This window comes from Calidris pugnax, unplaced genomic scaffold (assembly GCF_001431845.1).
Source record: "Calidris pugnax isolate Ruff unplaced genomic scaffold, ASM143184v1 scaffold14, whole genome shotgun sequence".
NCBI lineage: Eukaryota > Metazoa > Chordata > Aves > Charadriiformes > Scolopacidae > Calidris > Calidris pugnax.
In genome coordinates this window covers 12,224,284-12,243,625 of record NW_015090793.1, presented here as the reverse complement: position 1 = coordinate 12,243,625, position 19,342 = coordinate 12,224,284, and the positions used below count along the sequence as shown (strand labels likewise).

The window sequence follows — 19,342 nt, the reverse complement described above, 5'->3', positions numbered from 1 at the left end:
AGACCGCGTGGCGCAGGGAAGTCATTGTCTGAGCTGCAGACGAGCTAACCAGCTTTGTGTGCTGAGAAAAGCTGCAGTGAAAAGGGGAAGGAAGAGATTTATGCCTCCAAAACTGTCCCAAAAGCTCAGCCAGGCTGACCATACTTGACCCATTTTACCATCACAGGGTACCCTTGTTACGTGTTCCTGAAAGGCCTTTGACTTCATTCTCAGCCCATTTATCTGGGAACCACTTGGGAATGGTGACCACCTCCTTGTACTTCCACAGGAGCTTCTGACGGTGGAGGAAATAATCTAGTTCTTAGTTTTATCCCCATACTGTAAATCAAGATGCCAACCAGCTGGCCATGGTGCATTCCAGCAGACTGTCAGAGGGGGCTTTTGAAAAGTAGTTCAAGATAGCCTGCTCCCTTCCCAGCATCTCGGAGCTGGCTGAACCTGCTTTATTCTCACAGTGCCCTCCAGCCAGAGGAACATGCTTGAGAATCAGCCATAGTCCAGCCAGTTATTTTGATTTATTTTCTTTTCTTTTCCCTCAGATGAGAAGGGTTTGAAAAACACATAATGATGCATTTTATTAGTGAGTTTTAAATGGTGTGATTCATCCCCTATGTTCTTGGCATGATGTTCTTTGGTTTATTTTTTGGATATCCTTGCAGTTGTGTTAGTGCCAAGCACTGTATGGAAGTGCCCTGTGGCAGACAACCTGCTCTGCCCATATGTTAGCTTTAAAAAAACCAGCTCGTAATAGGAAGTCTTTATACTGCATGCCAAGATGCTTGGGGCTTGTTAAATATATTGTACTTGTCAACAACTACCCAATTTAAAAAATATCCTTGGTGTGAATCAGCTTTGAACAAGTTCATTTGACTCGAGGGATGTTTGCAGGCATTAAAACAAGCTGGATCACAGAGGTAAAAATGTGCAGTGTTTTTTTTGTTTGTTTGTTTTAATCTCCTCTAAACATTCAAAAGTAAGAGATTTTTCCCAGTTAGCAAGTTTTTGGTGACTTTGGAGAGTGGAAGTGCCTTACTGGGGCAAGTGTTTGTGGGAGGCACTCGGTGTGTTACTGGAACACTTGCTGCAGTCAGTGCAAACTGAACATCGGGGTGCAGGGGTGGGGGTGTAACAAGACAAAGCGTCCTGGGCACTTCTTTGCCTGAAGTCCATATTATTCAGTGGGGTTCACTGGCTGCAGCAGCGGATTCCTCACTGCTGTATAAACCGCATGTGATGTGTGTGTGCTCCTCAACAGGTTAGTTTTTAATCAGAACTGTGGCACCCGTTTATAAAGTGAGCTCTGCTCCCTGCCTGCTCCATCTTTGCTGGCTCCTTGTCTGAAGCTGTCTGCCCAGCCCGCTCCCCTGCCAGCTCTGCAAATGATCTATCAGCAGGGAGGCTAGTCCCTATCTGATGGGTATGGGAGCCGGTGGCTTGTTGCAATGCTTCCCATCCCTCCTTGTCTTGAAGACTGAATTATCACAGGTGCCGTTTGTCCACGTTTCCTGCTCTCCGCAGGCTGTTGGTCTGATCGCTTAGAGATTTGGACACTTGCTAGTTATGTCTCTTCTTGCAACGCAGCTTCAGATAAACTACTTAGAAAATCAGGTGGCAGAGGAGGTGCCCAGGGTCTTCAAGCTGGCAGGAGATCTACTTATGGAGCCTTTTCTGTCATCTTTGCTGGTTCAGAGAAAATTATAAAGTGTCAGATTTGACAGTTTATTCTCTCTGTCTCCCCCACATTTTTCCTGGATGATGGAGCTGTGGGAAGATGCAAAGGAGACAGCTCTCTTGGATCATACTTATGAAAAATATTGTTTCTCAGAACAGTGTTTTGTTGTTGTTCAAGAACTGAAACATTTCTGCTTCCTTTTCTAGGCCAGCAGTGTAGGACCACAGAGTGGTGCCATTGTTGGAGCCTGTAACCTGCATAAGGTCTGATGGTCTCAAGTCTAACATTTAGCAACTTTGGGCTGCTTCTCGTTCATAACTAGTGGAGTAGTTTTACATAGGTGGCTCTGGGTGGTCATCCTTATATGCCACAGGTGAAGGGGCTTGTCCAAGGTCCCACAGACCATCACTAGTCATGCTAGGAGTAGGAGTACATTTTTTGTTGTATGTTTATCGAAGAAGTGTGGCTTCTTCCTAGCTTGGGAAGAGGAAACAATTTAGTATGGCCCCATCTCTGTGTCTCCTGAGATGCAAGGACCTGATATTTCTGGAAGTAAGGGAGTAAATGAAGATAAGGCTTGTGGTGGTTTGTTACAAGAATAAAGGCTGAGCAGCCCAGCTAAGGTCATCTTCTCACGCTGGAGGAGACCCGAGTTTGGACAGGCAAAGGTTGTTGCTGTAAGTTGTCTCTTTTGGGATGCGTCTAGAGGAAGAAGAGCACAGAGTCAGCCTGAAGGTCTCTGCTGCCTTCAAAGAAACTGATGCTGAGGAGGTTTGGGGCGCAAGGCTACAGGTTTGGGATATGGGTAAGACGGGAAGTGTTTTGTTCATGCTGCTGTCTAAGAGTACACGTGGGGTGTTATTAATGTGTTTCCTTCCTTGATGTCTGATCCAGCTCTGCATTCACTGTGTGTCAGTCATTGGGGTGGGTCAGTAATTTGTAAATGGAGCTTGTAGATGCTAATGTAAGATCAACACTACTGACTGCAGCCTTTTCAGTGCCTCAAGCCACATATGATGGCTTGGGCTTTTACATGGGGAAATTTTAGTGAGTGGCAGCATTTGTCTTCAGTTCCAACTTGCTTGTCTCTCACAGCTACCCCTGTGAACTCCAGCAGCTCTCTGGAAATTGAACCGCTCTGTTTCAGCTTCTGCCTGTGGAGTTGTGAGGCAGGACATGAGCTGTTCATCTTCAGTAGGAGTTCTGGCTTGTTTTTCTGGAAAAGCTCACTGGCTTCCTTGTATCACTGTGGTGAGAGGCATGAGCATGGTCATCTCTTCATGACCAAGGCTGGTGGGAAAAGGTGAGGCGCACAGGATAAATGGGTGGCATTGATGGTATGGGATGCAGTAGAGAGGATGCCACAGGGTTGATGGAGATGCTTCACTCAAAACCTGCTTGGGGCAAGGAAGAATTGCTCACTCAGGTTCATGTGGTCCCATGTAGGGTCTGCAAAGCACCTGTCTCTGGTCAGGTGTGAAGTGGTGATGAGGAGCAAGGGGCTGAAGTTGCACTGGTGGGAAAAGCAGGGGATTTTGAATCTGTCTTGCTTGTTTTGAGCACTGGAAAACACTGCATTCAAGCAGACCGTGATGGTGATGGTCCTGCTTGGAGATGGAGGTTGGACTAGGGCCTTTCAGGGGCTGCTTATGACCAACACTTCCAATTTCTGTGAGCTGTCAGAACGTGTCTCCTCTGCCAAGACCTGCTGCCTGCCCATGTCTGGCAGCTGCCTGCAGCAGAGGGCAGCAGGACTGGTCAGGGGCTGAGTGACGTGTTCCAGCTGCCCACGTCCGGACAGCACACTTGTTTAGACTAAAATACCAAATTGGATAAAGCTTTGAACATGAGGATGACGATGAAACACCACTCTCCAGGTGGTTTCAGCCCAGCTAGATGTGGCTTTCCAGCATGAGCAGGCATAACACAAGTTAACCTTGATCTCACTGGTGCGTATGCTGTTGGTCACACAGGTTTATGAGCTTGGGAAGGGCCCTGGTATGTACGTAGATGGCCGAGGACCATAATTCTCCTCCTGCAGCTCTCCAGGTAGCTGAGTAAACGAGGTGTGCAATAAACCTCCTGTTGTGCTGCAGACGCAACCTCGCTGGGTTGGTGTTTGCACAACTCCCATACAAAGGCAGTTATAACAGCAGGCTTGTTTCGCTCACGTAGCTGACTGACGTGGAGTACTTAAGTTCAATTAATAGTGCTCCTGCCTTCTGTTGAAAGGGTGCCCGTACTTAACCCGTGCTGGTGTAAATGGTGATTCTGAAAAGGATTGTAAGTAAGTTTGGCGTGTAACCTGCTGGACTAAAAAGGAGGGAGGGTATGTGGAGAAGGAGAAAAGAGACATATCTTCCAGTTTGACATGTTTACTGCCTGGAGAGCTTGGAAGGAGCATCTTGAAATAACAGGCAGTAAGGATTAATGTGTTTGCTATTGAGAAGGCTGATGAAAGGGAAAAAAGGGAGAAGTTACAAAATGCTTGTTTGTTGTGCTAGGAACTGTGGAGAGCCACAGCTAACAGTGACGGGAGGCACTGGTGACAGGCGGTGCTGGGGCCAGAGCAGAGATGTCTTTTCACTTCATATTTCTGAGTAGACACAAAGCTGATCTGCTCTATTCTGACCTATGCTTAGTGGACAGCCTGAGTTTGAAGCCTGGAAAGGTGTTAAAGGAGATAAAATTGTTCTAACTAGAATAATCCTTCCAAACATTTCTCCCTCAGTTTAGGAAAAAAAAAAGGTGCATTAGAGATGATAATTGAAAATTTTGTTATTGCAGTTGCTCAGTACAAGTAGTGCTAGATTGCGTAATGAGCTAATGGCCTAAATGCTGGAGTGTCTCTATATCTGCTAAAGAAGTGGTCATTCTGTTTCTGTTGTGGAGCTTTTGCATATGGGCTCTGCTAATAGTGCTTTCAAGTAATAGAGATTATTACATCTATTGCAAAAAGGCTTTTGAGACTCTGTATCAAAAAATGTTGCTTTTTTTTTTAAATTGTTTTCTGAGATGCAGGAGATACCCTGCACTGGGTGTCCTGTGTGACTGATTGTCATTCCTTAGGGATCGCTGGAAGCCACCTGCATGCCTGCTCTGTCTCTACAACACCATGCAATGATGCACGTGGTCACAGACATACAGTTGTGCATGACAGTAGATTCCTGAGGAGCAAAGGCCAGAAAGTTTTGTCTTGAACATCTGTCCTGGCTATCTCCATCGTATAGGCAGGAGCGTTCCCAGCACCACAACCCTGTGTTCCAGTAGGACCAGAGTGTAAATGTCTATGAGAGATTAGATACTGTTTTAAAAGCTTCAAACAATATACTCTCTGTCTTTAGTGAAAAGTATTTCAACAGCTGATTAGTGTCACTGTTAAAAATAGACATCTTGTTTCTGTTCTGACTTTTTCTAGCTTCTGGGCTTGGTTACTCAATCTTGCTTTGTCTCTGCTTAGATTGAATTAATCCTTTGGTGTCAAGTATTCTCTGTTTGTAAACGCTTTCAGACTGTGATGACAGACCTGCATTATAAACAGATGTGTATGTAGTGCCCCTTCATGTGTTGATAGTATCTTGAATAGTTGCACTTAAAATAATAATAAAATAGTGTGTTTATTTCTTGTGTTTCCATTTAGTCTTTCAACTGAAACAAAGTTTTGTTTTTGTCTGAGTTCCTTTCAGACACACACAATATTGTTGTTTAGGTTTCTGATGATGCTTAATTCCCATCAGTTAAAAACCTAGACAGAATAAAGTGATTCTGGTTGGATTATGCTGGAGCTGCTTGGTCTGTGTGGTCAGCAGGGGATTTGTTTATGTTGATACTGCTTTTCTCACCTCCAGACTGGCTGTTACAGTTGTTAGTGTGAAGACTGTCAATTCAACACTCTATGGAACGATTGAAAAATTCGGGTGAATAGTTTGGTTAGGAAAGAAAATCGGTCCTTGTACAGTCTCAGAATAGCATGTGGAAGTGTCACCACTGGCTGCCTCTTCTGGAGGCAGTTGAGTTCCTCTCAACCTCATTTTACATTTCGAAAGTTATTTCTAGATCGGTAAGTGTGCCATGGTAATACGAGGTGATATGTTGAGTGAAAGAGTTAGTGCTGACGTCCCCGTGTCTGTGAGTGTGTGTTCCTGGAGGCTTCAGGTTGGACTTGCTGTGCTCTGTCCCAGTGAATGCCCCTTGGTGGTTGGGATGCATTTTGGCTGTCCTGCAGTGCACCTTCTTGTTTAGTTTCATCCACAAGGAGTGAAGCTGTTTGGCTGCTTCAATACCACGGCGCAGCATGAATGAAAGCATGGGAAGGGGAGGTGTTGAGGTCACTCCAAAGCAAACTCCTGATCCTAGCCAAACTGCTAATGTGAGAGGGCTCAGAAAGGTTGGATGACTGTTTTACACTGGTCTGTAAGCTTCCTTTCAGCCTGTCCTTCCTAAGATAGGTATGCCAAAGATCAGCAGGAGGGATTACCCTTCCATCACCTGAAAGGCTGCAGACAGCAGATGCAAGTTGGACGCCCAGATGATGAAATGGGGTGAGATGAGTCCCACCTGGGATGACCATGATTGTAGTCTATGGTATGCTGGGAGCTCACAGCTGTGGCTTCTGAGTACAAGACAACCTGCTGTGTGATATGAAGTTAAAAAGGGAGAGGAAGGACACTTTTTTTTTTTAAACTAACCAATCCTAGTGAAAAAAACAAACACAGCAAAAAAACCCCCAACCAACCAGCAGACAAGCCTTTAGGCACGCAAGCCTTGTTTTCAGTACGTTGCCTTGCCTAAGTCTTTATGTCATCACAGCTAAGACAGTGCTGCCACAGGCGTATTTGTGCAAGCTAAAAATAGCAGATTTCCTTGAGAAATGTTTTTGTTTATTTTGGTTTTGTATTTTTAAATTGTTGGAGCCTTGGTGACCTTTTTCTTAAGGGTCCTAGAAGAATAGCCTGATCAGAGAGTATTGTTGTAATAAGGAGAGCGGTTGTGAACTGCCTTAATTCTATGGCTTCTTCCCTGTGACCTACAAGGTTTCACTGGCAAAATGAGGAAAAAAAAAAAAAAATATGAAGTGGACATACCTCTGAACTTTAATGCTATTGATGCTTGATTCAAGGTAGAGAAGGCTATAGTGACATTTGTGTTCATGCTATTTCTAGGTTGCCATTGTCTGTGGGATCATTGTAACTTAAGTAAGTAGAAGGCACTCTGTGTTAAAGGGATTATGTCCAGAATATATCCCTATTAAAAGGATGAAACACGAGAATCTGTTCAGAATTATTTCTAAGTTATTGCTAGTGTAGCTCTCGTGTGAAGTCCTGCTGAAAGCTAACAAGGCTCCTCTGTGCAGATGAAAAGAATCATTTCCCTGGAAGTAGTCAGTGGGCTGGGTACGTAACTAAGATCAGCAGTGATGAAGGGATGGGGAGCTCATAGGATTGAAGGGTACAAATGCCAGGAATAGAAACCCATGATTCTGGGTTGGTAGAATGATGCCTATCGGAGAGAAAATATTTTTGTGAAGATTTGCTTGCTGGAAAACAGTAATTGAGCTCAGGATTTTTTTTTTGTGGGGTTGTTTTTAGGGATTTTTTTTTTATAAGCTGTTTTTTTCTTTTGGGTGAAGAAAATGGACAGTAATGAGAAGGGATGAATGAAAGTTGGGGCACTTAGGGAGGCAAGGTCAGAATAGCGATAGAGACTGAGCAAAGGGAGCTAGTCTGGAAGAAGTGATTAAAATACCATAAGTGAGACATTCAAAATGCAAGAGGATCAAAGTTGTATTTTTAAAAAGAGAAGGAAGATGTGTATTTGTGGGGGTTTTTTTAGCTTTATTTTATTGTGGAGTGTGCCTGTTAGCTGTCTCAGGGGAAAGCTATAAGCAAGACAAAGCAAGGGGAATTTTACTGTTAGTCAAGCTATGATTTAGTACTACCGATGCTGTTAGATGAACACAAAGTAAAATTACAGCCTCAGAGAGATTCACAGTGGAACAGCTAACACTTTTTACCCTGCGATTTAAAAAAAACAAAAACAAACCACAAAAATACAAAAAAACCCCACCCCTAACAACAACAAAAACCCCAACCCTTTTTGGCAATGAAGAAAAAGTAAAAAGCCAGACTATCTTTGTGTCCCAGGACCTAGTAATATTCTCTGGCTTAAGCCTTGGCTAGTGGCTTGGCAAGTAGGTAGAACATTGCACATAATAGACTGTGTTTTTATGTGCTTGTCTTACTTATGAGCCTGACAGAGTGTATAATTGATACTGAAATAAAGTGTAGTAAGAATTCATATATTCACGTTGTCTGTACCTTTCAGTGGAGCGTGTATCTTGGTTGGAAAGCACAAGCTCTTGCTAAATTTTAATTGACTTCCTCTGATGGATCGTACGGTAAAGGTTGTTGGCTAATTAAGGTTGGTTTCTAAATCAGGATTCTGTACACACAAAATACCCTGTTATTTTCTCATCTGTCTAGACAGGTCACCTAATCCAGTATTAAAATGCTGAAACAGGAAGGGAAAACATTTTCTTGAAGCTTTCATGTGAAGAATTCACATGAGTTTGCCGAGGCCAGGATTAGGAATGCTGTACTAAAAGAACTCAGCTAAACCAGTTCAATTTCTGTGGAATGTAGATGGCAGGAAAGATGTATGTTTACTGTAGCAATTAAGATACATGCATTGAAGTATCATCTGGAGAGTGGATGGGAAGCGGAGAGTGTTATAGAATGCCTACAGGTTGCAATAAGTCCTGAAGGCATTTCTAGTAAGAGTTATTTCAGCTGTGGATTTATAGTAGCTCACAAATGAGGAAGGACTAGCCCCAGATTGTGATTTATTTCTCCTGATGAAGAGATGAATAGAATCATATATGAAGATCTGTAGCAGCCAGGTGCATATGAACAGGGAGTGACTTTGGTGTTTCTTATAACATGGTTTTGGGGCATGTCCTCAGTTTTCATTTGGCAGTGGTTTTGAAACCACCAAAAGAACATTAATGTTTGCATAAGATTAATAGACTGTGGAGATCTTCAGCACAAAATTTTTGTGAAGGCCACAAGTGTGTAGGGATTCAAAAAGGAGTTGGCAAATGGAATGGGGAGAAGTTCCCCTTGTTGTTACGCTCAGAGGTGTGAACGTTAGCTCTGCCTTACAATGTTCTTATTGGACTCACTGCTGGAAGCTGGTTCTGCCAGAAGAGGGTCATTCCTCTTTGTACCAACCTCAGACTCTTCATTACAACTTGCTGTGGCATTTCTTATGTACCCTTTAATATCAGTACTGCTTTGCCCTTTATATCCCAGTGGTGGACTACCCTGAAGCTCTGAATACAGAGATCCCACTGTTCACGGCCCATCGTAAAAGAAACCAAAGAAATCTCATGTCGTACCTTGTCAGATTAAAAGCCAATAACTTGGCATACTTGGGAGGGGAGGTAAAGGACCAGTGACTGACAGGGCCCAAGAAATGCAGTGGCTTCACTTGACCTCAAGAGAAGATGGTGGAAAAAACATTTCTTTGTAGGAAGTCCAGCTCCTTCCTGTTGCCCTGTACTGGTAAACAGAGAAAGGCGATGCTTCCTTTTTTTTAGTTGGGTTTTAACTAGAATGTTGTCCCTCATCTCTGTTTGTGGTGTGTGTTTGTGTGAGTCTGTTGAGGAGTGGTCTCATCTTTCCTATCAGCTTCTGACTGGTGAGGATTTAGCCTTCATATCATGAAGCCGTTCCTGACTAACTTCTGAGGGAGGCCCTCCATACCTGGAGTGCCATATTCCTGCTTATCTTAAACCATTCTGAAAATCCACTTTCAGAGTGGATTAAGATAAAAAGCTAGAAGAAAACCCACTGCTCTCCCAGATGAGGAAAGTCTACAGGAGAAATGAATCGGCATCAAAGCTGGGTAGAGACAAGTCCTAAAGTGTCTACAGCTGGAAATGACCCACCTCACCAGCTAGTGTAGGGAAGGAGCTATGCATCTTCCTCTTCCCTGCCTGCTCTAGATCTTTACTGTTTCTTGTGGGACCAGGGAAGAAATCATTCACTTCTGCTTCTTCAAACTGTTGCATACTGGTTTTGAATCCAGCTTGTTCAGAAGTAACTCAGCTTATTAACAGAAGTAACAGCCTGGTTTTGGCTGCTCACAGCTTTTCCGCTTGTCAAATGGCCATGATTCGTGACTCTTTCACCATGGACTAGAAAGCATTGGATGCTTGACATGCTTGACTTCAGCCTGGAAATAACTCTCCCAACAGTGGTCTCTGGCTCTCTATGACAAATAGCTGCTAGCTGAGACCTGTTGGTCAGGAGATGAAAACAGTGATATGATGGATGTAATTGCAGGTAGAAGTTTTTGAGCCAGCTTTGACTGCAACCATGCTAATGTCCCCTGTTCTATTGTTCAGTGGCAGTTGGACCAAGCTGGATTGGCATAAGCAGAGTTTGTTGTAGGCACTCTGCTGATCTCTCTTGCAGGTATGCCCAGGTAGGGTGGATTGAGCCAAAATTGTTCTGGTTGAAACTAAACACTTTCAAAATAGTTGTCAAGAGCTTTAGCAGGACCACTCTACTCTTTTTACCGTTGCTTAAATCACTACTGACTATAGTCTGGTGTCTCCTCTGTTACAGAGAGCAGAAGATGCTTGATTAATATACATAAACGCTTTAAGAACCTGTCCAAATGAAACTGCTATTGCTTTGCCTTTCATTAGTACACATGATTGTGTACTGCATTAGTCCAGCAGCTTCTTAAGCACAAAGGTTTGATTCTTCTCCTGGTGGTGCAAGAGATATACAGGAGTCTCTGACACTGGCCAAGTGTTGGGAAAACTAGGGAAGAGCTCAGAAGGAGCATCCAGCAGCTTGGGTAACAGGCAGAGGCAGCATATGAGTTCCTTGGATTTTGCTGCATTCAATAAGCCTTGGGATGGTGGGGCTAGGAATCATGTGTGTGCTTTGTCCAGATCATTGGGCACCAGCTGACTCAAGAGCTGATGAATCCCGGGCTGAGTGTTTATCCAAAGTCAGGACTGATGTCATCTGGGCCTGGTGGAGTATGGGTCTCTGTACCCTGTTCTTCATGATCATGAAGGCAGGTACAAACCTACCCAGAACCAGATGACTAGACATTGATATTCATCTATAAAGACATCCTACATTGGTGATCACTGATTAGGACTCAACCTTAACTATGGACTCAGGCTGTGTATTTAAATAAGGTGGTGGGACCCAAGAACTAGGAGTATGCGCACTTAAAAAGATGGCTTCTAGGAGAAAAATAGGATACTGCTTGGAGAAGCAGTTGGATGCCTTGGGTAGAGGTGGAGGTAGAATTGGGCTAGTCAAGACTGGTATGGGTTTGAACCTCTTTTCATCAAAGACTGAGGCTGATCCTCATGTGGCAGGACAGTGTTGGCTCCAGGGCCTGCATCATGTGGCTGTGAATTTCTCAACTGGCCCTTGTTGGCTTTCATCAGTTGAAACATTTTTCTGTCTGTACCAGTTCTGCACTGATTGGTTTGATATCTGATCTCTGTGCTTTGAACTAAATCCTTTTTACCTAGTCCCATAGTTATATGATCTGAAGCTTATGCTTTGTGGTTGCCACAGAAGCAAAGTGAAGCTTCATCGTTGTGTTGTGGAGCTTGTTGGCACTGGGCATGTGGTTTTCTTCTTCTTTTTTCTTTTTTTTTTTTTTTTTTTTTGAATATTTAAATTACTCTTAAAATTCCTGTGAAATCTGAGGACACTAAAGATGTTGATTGTACGCGGGATGTGGTTTTTTTTTTTTTTTTTTTTTTTTTTTTTTTTTTTTTAAAAGTCTTTACCACAAAATTGCCACTTTTAGAGGTTATATAAAGATACGGGAGTTTGAAAATCCTTTGACTTCTCAGGAAATAGTCTACATGGTACAAGAGGGTGGAGATTTCTGGAGTTTCCAGTACTGGTGCTCCAGGCTAAAAAGTTGTTGCATCCCAATTTGACCTCAGTTGTCCTTCTTATGCATCCCATTTTGAACGCTGGGTCTAGTTCACCAGTTACCTTTCTTTCCTGCTGGATTTCTCTCTTTTTTTTTTTTTTTTTTTAAAATAGATTTCCTTAGGATTTTTAACTGCAGAGGATAAGTTTGAGCCGAGTTCCCTGAACACACTTGTTTGCTTTTTCCATAGGTTCCTTAGAAAGAGAGCTTGGACGGCATGCAAAGTTGTGAAATATCTGCAGACAGCACGGATGATCCTCTTAGTAGTGGCCTCCGGAGAAAGCGACAGCCTCGAATAGTAGTTATTGGTGCTGGGCTTGCAGGGCTCTCGGCGGCCAAAGCGCTCTTGGAAAGCGGTTTCACGGATGTAACTATCCTTGAGGCGACTGACCGAATCGGAGGCCGCGTGCAAAGTGTGAAACTCGGTAAGAGCAGCATTTTTGGGACTCATGCATTGGGCTTGCTTTATTCTGCTAGCCTGACTTCGTGCTGTCATTAGGTTAATTTGACCTTGTAAATCTGCTTTTTCAGTTATTGTGCACATGCAAAAGGTTATTTGAAGTGATTTTGTCAGGGAACGTAAATCCTTGGGCTCCTCTCGGGATGGGTGGGTGAATCTGAGCTATTTTGTGCATCTCTTTTGAGGGACAGCTGCTCCAAAACCACGTTTCTATAAAATAAAGACCTCGTGATTGTTTTCACTTCTACAGGGAGAACTCTGTAGCAGATCTGTGAGAAGCGATCTGTGGGTAAATAATTGTCAGGACAGTTCCCACCAAAGTTTTCAAGCTTGACTCTAGGCTAGGAGCAGTCAGTAAATCTCCTGGCTAGTGAAGGGCTGTTTCTTAGTGACTTACACGACTTGCGAAGGGGCAAGCTCCAAGCTATTCTGTTTTCACAAATAGCCCCATTCATTTCGTTATAACTAATTTACTGTGTAGGGCACTACCCTCTGTGAATCAGGCTACTGGAAAAACCTCTTCAATGTGTCCTTTCATCCTGATTTGCAGCTTTCCTACCTCTGTGGCTTCCTTTCTTGGTGTTAAAAATAAAAATAAAATAAGAAAAAAAAAGCAGCTCCTGTGTCAACTGGAAGGGCTTGTAAAATCTCTAAATACAAAACTACTGGAACAAACGTTGCCCTTTGCAGCACAGTAGTCAACAACACTTTCCCTGGAATCTAGAAGGGCATTGCCTGTCTCCTCTCTGCAGGAGATAAAAAGCTCTTCATTTTTACTGACTTGCCTTCCTGAGTTCAATTAACTTGCTGCCCTCCTTTCTTCTTATTCGTCAGGTGCTTACATCACTTACTACATTTTGCTTGATAAACTTGCCATAGTAAATAAGCAGCAGTGTCCTATGAACTTGCAGAAGGGAAATGAATGAAAAGGCAGTCGGACAAATCTAATCTCCAGGGTTTGACTAGGGCACTTTACGTTCTGCTGAGACTTGGCATAGAGGATAGAATGGGAAGTGTGTCCTTTACTCACAATACACTGTATTAAAAATATCCTGGATCATGTCTGTGAAAGGAGGGAAGTCTTAAAGACCTGAAATCTTCAGGGAGCAGTACATAATTTTGTCAGCGCACCTGGGAAATAGTTTTGTTTTACTAGTATTGAGACCAATTCTGTCACCTTTGGACACCTTCACTGGTTACTTATATCTTTGCTGGGAATCTACCTCATGTTCATTAATTCTTCTTAATTAACATGAGAGAAGAGCAGGCTTTTCAGTCCAGTGGAGATCTTGCAGTTTGTAGATGTAACTGTTATTTGCAGAGCAGAGAACTGGATTCCAAAGTCCTGATCTTTTAATACTTTTCTTAAAACTACACAATCTTTGTCTTTTATCTTCTGCAAGCTATCAGTGTTACACTGTGTGGGTATGGACTCCAGTTTTTTCCCCAAGGTGGATCCATGTTCTGGTCTCTAGTGTGCTTTGCAGATTCACATGCCCTTAGCTCCAAACAATTTTGGAGTTCTGTTGGGTGGTGAAATCTTCAGAAGTGGCACATACTCAGAATCTTCACATTCTTGGTACAAAGGCAAAAGGGTAGCATGATCCTGGGCTGTACTGCCTGAAGCAGCAAAAATGCACCTGGGGCATTCAAGACCAGCTCATTGCTCAGAACTGGCTAAAGCTTACAAAAACAAAATTGCAGAAGTGCTTCTTCTGGGTCTGTAACATATGACCACTTTGATCTGCTTCTCTAAATGTTAAATCTGCTTGTTAAATGTTAAACTTCTCTGGCTGTTTCCCTGTCTGCAGGGAATCTTTGACTAAAGATCCTGCTATGTATTTTCCTTCAGCTGCATTGAGTGTGTTGCTACTCAGTGCAAGGGAATAACTTGGATTTTTGGAGGTTTGATTCATCATCCCTAGCACAGATGAGGCAGAGAGTTTGTGTGTTTGTGGATCATAAGTGTGTTTCATTGTACATCATCTCCAACTGCAGATACAACACAACAGGATGCCCAAGAAATAGTCAGGGCTGCAAAGGGAAATGTGACAGTTCCCGTGTGTATTCAGAAGGCTTGATACACAATCTGTGCATTTCTTTGGAAAATTGCTGGTATGGTATGTTTGGACTGCTGCTTGTGTCTCAATAATTATATTCACAGAATAGGAAGCAGATTTTATTCTATTTTTCATGTATTGGACGATTCGTTCAAAGTAGAATACTACTGAAACTAAAATCTTTTAAGGTCCTGAAAGTAAATTAGCTATCTCTGTTTAAAAAAAGATGTTATTTAATTTTACACTTTAAATAATGTATGATTCTATATAACTTAACACTAGGTAACAACTGGCTTATATGCTTGGGAGTGATGACAGTGAGTTTAAGTATTATAGGCAAGAATTACTATATTTTTTTATTGTTGGCATTTGGTTATATTCCACGCAGCTACTGAAAACAGGAGAGTTCAGAACACATCCTAATTGTTACTGAGCACCAATACAGTGGGATCTACTGGCATATTTTTTTTTTATTTCAAAGATGAGGTGCCCTATAAATAAGAGCTATATACAGGAGGATTGTTAGTGCAGCAGAGAGCAAGCTCCTGACATAAAGCAGCAGGGAATATTCCTGCTGCTGATCTGGCATGTGATGACTCGCAGGAGGATTGCATTAACAAGGTGACTGCCACATGTAATATTTATGAGCTTTGTACCTTTGGCTGCCAATGTAGAGCAGTCATTTCCGCTAGGCTGGGTGCTCTGGGAGCGTGTTGCAGTTTGTGGCACCTTAAATATTCACACGTTAGTGACTTGATGCAGCACACTCTGTAGCACATGCTTTGTTTTAGGTACACGTAGAAATCTTGTGCTCTCAAGTCCTGTAATGCGTATTTTGAAGGGCAATCAACATGCTCCTTAGCGGTGAGGTGGTTGTCTGCTTGAAAAACAAGATATGTGGAGCTTGCCTTGGAGGCAAAGTCTCAGCCAGAGAGCAGCGTTTCCTGGAGCTTTCACCTGTTAAGCTTGACTGCATTATAGCATAGTGCTGCAGTGTCTTTCTGTCTGAGCATATATTTACATGTTAAACAGTATATGATGACTGGTAACTGCACAATCCTGTCTTCATCAAGCAGGATCCTATTAAACATCCCACTTAATCAGGCATTCACACACCTCTGCAGAGCGAGCTGCACAGTGTGGTGTTGGCTGGGGCGCTGGGAGAGCACAGCTTTGTCAGGCTTTAAAATGGTTAGGTTTGGACTTCTGAGAATCTGTAAAAATGTGGGTGGAGGACGTGACCCAAGCTTATTTTTAGCACCTCCTTTCAGCTGCTGAACATCTCCCTGTGGTATCGGCCCAGTTGTGGCAGCGCTGGCATAGGAGAAGGTCACAGCCCTGGTGCACACCCTGTTAGCTGTAAGGAAGGGAGAGAGTGGGGCTGACCAAACTCTTTGTGTTTAATCTGACAGTGCAACTTTTTTAAAAAAACTGATTTAAATTTTCAAAGGCCTAAATAGTAAAATATAACCCATTTACTCATTTAGGGAGTGGAAATGCATTTTTGTATTGCAGTTAATCTGAGGTACGTTTGTAAATAACATGCATTTTTAATCACGGGACAAGATAAGGTGTGCAGGCCAATGTTGCCATCCCAGAGCAATCCAAATTTTCCTGCATCTCCCTGCTGTAGATGCTTTTTTTCCTGTGTCTGGGTATCCACCCCCTCTTCTTGACTGCAATGGATATTTGAAGTCTTTAGGTACTCTATTCTTTCCCTACAACTATAATATTTATGTAAGTATCCTTATATGTCCATTTTGCAATAGTAGCTTCTTACGCTCTTTTCCACACCCCCTTCACTAGTGCACGGCTTCTGCTGCAGCATGAGCAGTACGTACTCTGCTTTCTGGTCATGTTCTGAAGTGCAGGTTTAGAGAAGATGATTTAGAAAGGCCAAGTAGCAAGGACAGAGTAACTAGCAACAACTGTGTTAAGAACTGGAAACGTGGAAGATTCTGAAATTTGCCTCAAGTATCAGAGGTGTGTCACTGTGATGTATCTTTTACGGAAACATCCCATCCTTCTAGCACTATTTAAAGCTTGTATCCTGAAGGACAGGTTTGAAGAACACCTGGCATTGCCCTTGTCTAACAGAGAAAGCTTCTTAAGTGACATTCAAACATGTGTTGTCCTTGGGCAATTGTTCTGCTTTTGCACATGTGAATTTTATTTCGGGTTGAGTAGGACAAGCTTTCAGGAGAATGGGCTTCAATAACTAGTTTGCTTGGTTTACTCTCCTGCAGGGCACGCCACCTTTGAACTGGGAGCTACGTGGATTCATGGTTCACATGGAAACCCAGTCTATCATCTAGCAGAAGACAATGGTTTACTTGAAGAGACTACTGATGGTGAGAGAAGTGTTGGACGGATCAGTCTTTACTCCAAGAATGGGGTGGCTTATCATCTTACCAACAATGGGCAAAGGATTCCGAAAGATGTGGTTGAAGAATTCAGTGATTTATACAACGAGGTTGGTATTCAGCTCCTTTGACAGGTTGTATATTTGCCTGAAACGGTGAGATCCCCTTAACAGTTACAATGTTCCGGGTACTGGACAAAGGTAGAAAACCAATAATTTCTTTGCAAAAAGTCAACACATGGTTTGCTGTCATCTGCTTAACTGTACCCCATTTGTCCCTGATGTGGGATTAACTCACTGTTATTAGTAAGAACAATCTTTCCACATTTGTCATCAATTTAATCACTTCCAGCAGCTATTGCTGGGGAGATCTAGCCATTTGCTGGAGAAAGTTGTTACTTAATTAAAAGAGTAGAGGAGGGATCAAATTACTAAACAAAGTACAATGCAAAACCTTAGCAACAACCAGCTAAATATTGTAGCCCTGTGACTTTTTATTGATGTTATAAATACCATAGTGTGCTGTGTAGTATGCCAAAGTCAGCGCAGTATCGTAGGAATTGGCAGTTTTCTTGTATCAGAAGGAAAGGAACATCTTTTCTGGTAAATTCAGACCAGTGTAAACTTCAGTTTAAGGTTATTTTAATTTCTTTTTATCAATGTTCAGTGACATCCTCCTCAGCTCAGTGTAGGTGAGGGCTTCAGTATGAGACAGAAGAGCCAAAAAGAAAAAAAAAAACCGAAACAACTACAGAAGCAGAACCTAAAAATACTAAATAGAAGCCTGCAAGATGGAAATGAAAACGCATGTTTAGTGGAAAGATTAATGTCTGCTAAAAAGCAATAAGCCATTGTTATACAAAGAGGGCCAAATTTACTTTCATGTAGCTTGGCACTGCTGCTGCTATCCTAGTGTCTTTCAGAGGGAAAATGTTGTTTTGTATTAATTTGTGTGTTGAACATATATGAAAGATTGGTATTAGTTCTATTTGCTTCCAGTGGGAAGACTTGGCCTTAGGTAGAGTGAAGGGAAAGAGGTAGGATTGTCAAAGCTAATTAGAATTATTTCCCACATTATTTTTAATGTCACTTATGAAGTGCATTTTTGGGGGTCAGGTCCTCCAGGTAATGTGATCTCTTAGTGGGTTATATAAAGTGGAGCAAAAATTTATAATTTTTACCAGGCTGTAGCCATGTAAAAACTTCATATTTTCGTCTGACAGTGAGCTTCACCAGTATTTCACGCTTGGCTAAACACACAGTAGATTCAGGTTACTCTTGCATACTTTATGTTCATGAGCATTAAGAAAGCCACCAAGAGAAAAGTTACTGTACCCTGTAAAGAATTATCAAGAATTGAATGGGGAGCGGAAATGGGGATTTTTTTAATTTTTTTTTTTATTTAAAAGACTTTTGACACCATCCTGGGGTTCTGAACTGGAATCTGTGGTGAGATGGCATAAAATCATTTCAGTTTTAGAGAGGAGTAGTAGAAATTCCAAAGAAACTTCATTAGGGAAGGAATTTAGCAACCCGTGGAAGGGAGGGAATTCTTGCACAAATGCAGGTGGAGATAATTCATCTGAACAGCTTTTTCATATTGCTTGATTGAAAATGGAACCAGAGCCAGCCAGGAAAAAAGAAAGGTGAGATCCGTGTGGAGCAAATTAACAGCAACTAAAACTAGAAAAGAGAGAGGGAGTAAGTGAAAATACTGCAGTGAGCAGCATTATTTATGTAAATGGAACACTGCCAAACTGCATGCAGTGCTCAGCAATCATCCTGTCTCAAAGATGATAGGAAAATCTCCAGCAAAGGGAGAGTGTCAGGAGCCGGCAGACTCTGAAATGAGAAGAGTATGCAAAGATGAGAGCTGCTTAGCTCTGAGATACAGCCGATAAGATAAAGGGTATAACAAGGTGCCAGTGTTTTAGAAATTATTAATTTGGTAAATCTACCCTTCCTTTTAAAGCAAGAGAGAGGGGGCAGACAGTGACATGAGAGAACAACACATTAAAAGTTAATCTTCTTTACGCAACACATAATTAGCTTATCGTTGCCACAGGATATCTTTATCGCTAGGAGACAGAAAAGGCTTTCACATTTATGGATTGTAAAAATGTCTACAGCTACTCTTTGCAATAAAAAAATATGTAAGAGACAGCTTAAGCCAAGAAGAGGACATCAGCCAACATCTTAATTGCTGTTGCTGGGGAGGTGCTTTCTCTGTCTTCCTTCAAAGTGTGCTGGAATTTTTGGGGGGGCAGCTCATGGTTTTGCTGAGCTTTTGTTCCAGCTTCTTTGGGGTGTCAGATTGGATACTCTTTAGTGATTTAAGACAGCTGACTCTTCTTCCCTGCGCTGCTGAGAAAAGGTGGGAATTAAGGTGAGCTCCACAGTCTCCTGAAAATCTCCAGTTAAAGAGTGTATGAAGTGTAAGTGCCCCGGTGCACTTGCATTCAGGAGTATGTGGCATGTGGAGCTGGGGATCTTTTCCTCTGGCATAAGGTGCAAAGAATGTTTCTGTTCACACATGCTGAGTCAGCCTGCTGCATTTCTGGTTCTTTGGGGTTTTTTTTACTATTATGTTTTATTTTTCTTTCCTCCCTTACCATAATTTTTTTTCCTCCTGGCTTGCCAATTCTCTCTTGCTTTAACTGGTGATGAAATGGGCGCTGGGGAGGAACAGTAGGAATTTGATCTTCAGTTCTGCATCTCTGTTTTTTTGTGTTTTTTTTTTTTTGAGGAGGCAGTTTTTTTGAGAGGTTTTGTTAAAACCTTTTGAAGTTGTCCAGATTAAAAAGCCA

At 42.4% G+C, this 19,342-nt stretch overlaps 1 protein-coding gene across 1 annotated transcript in view; it reads left to right on the top strand.

Moving 5' to 3' along the window:
- SMOX (spermine oxidase) overlaps nucleotides 1–19,342 on the top strand; it is a 53,498-nt gene that overhangs the window by 17,356 nt on the left and 16,800 nt on the right. The window contains exons 2-3 of the mRNA XM_014936096.1: nucleotides 11,844–12,078; nucleotides 16,420–16,646. Of these exons, the coding sequence (XP_014791582.1) occupies nucleotides 11,871–12,078; nucleotides 16,420–16,646 (435 nt within the window). The 5' untranslated portion in view covers nucleotides 11,844–11,870. The remainder of the gene's footprint in view (nucleotides 1–11,843; nucleotides 12,079–16,419; nucleotides 16,647–19,342) is intronic.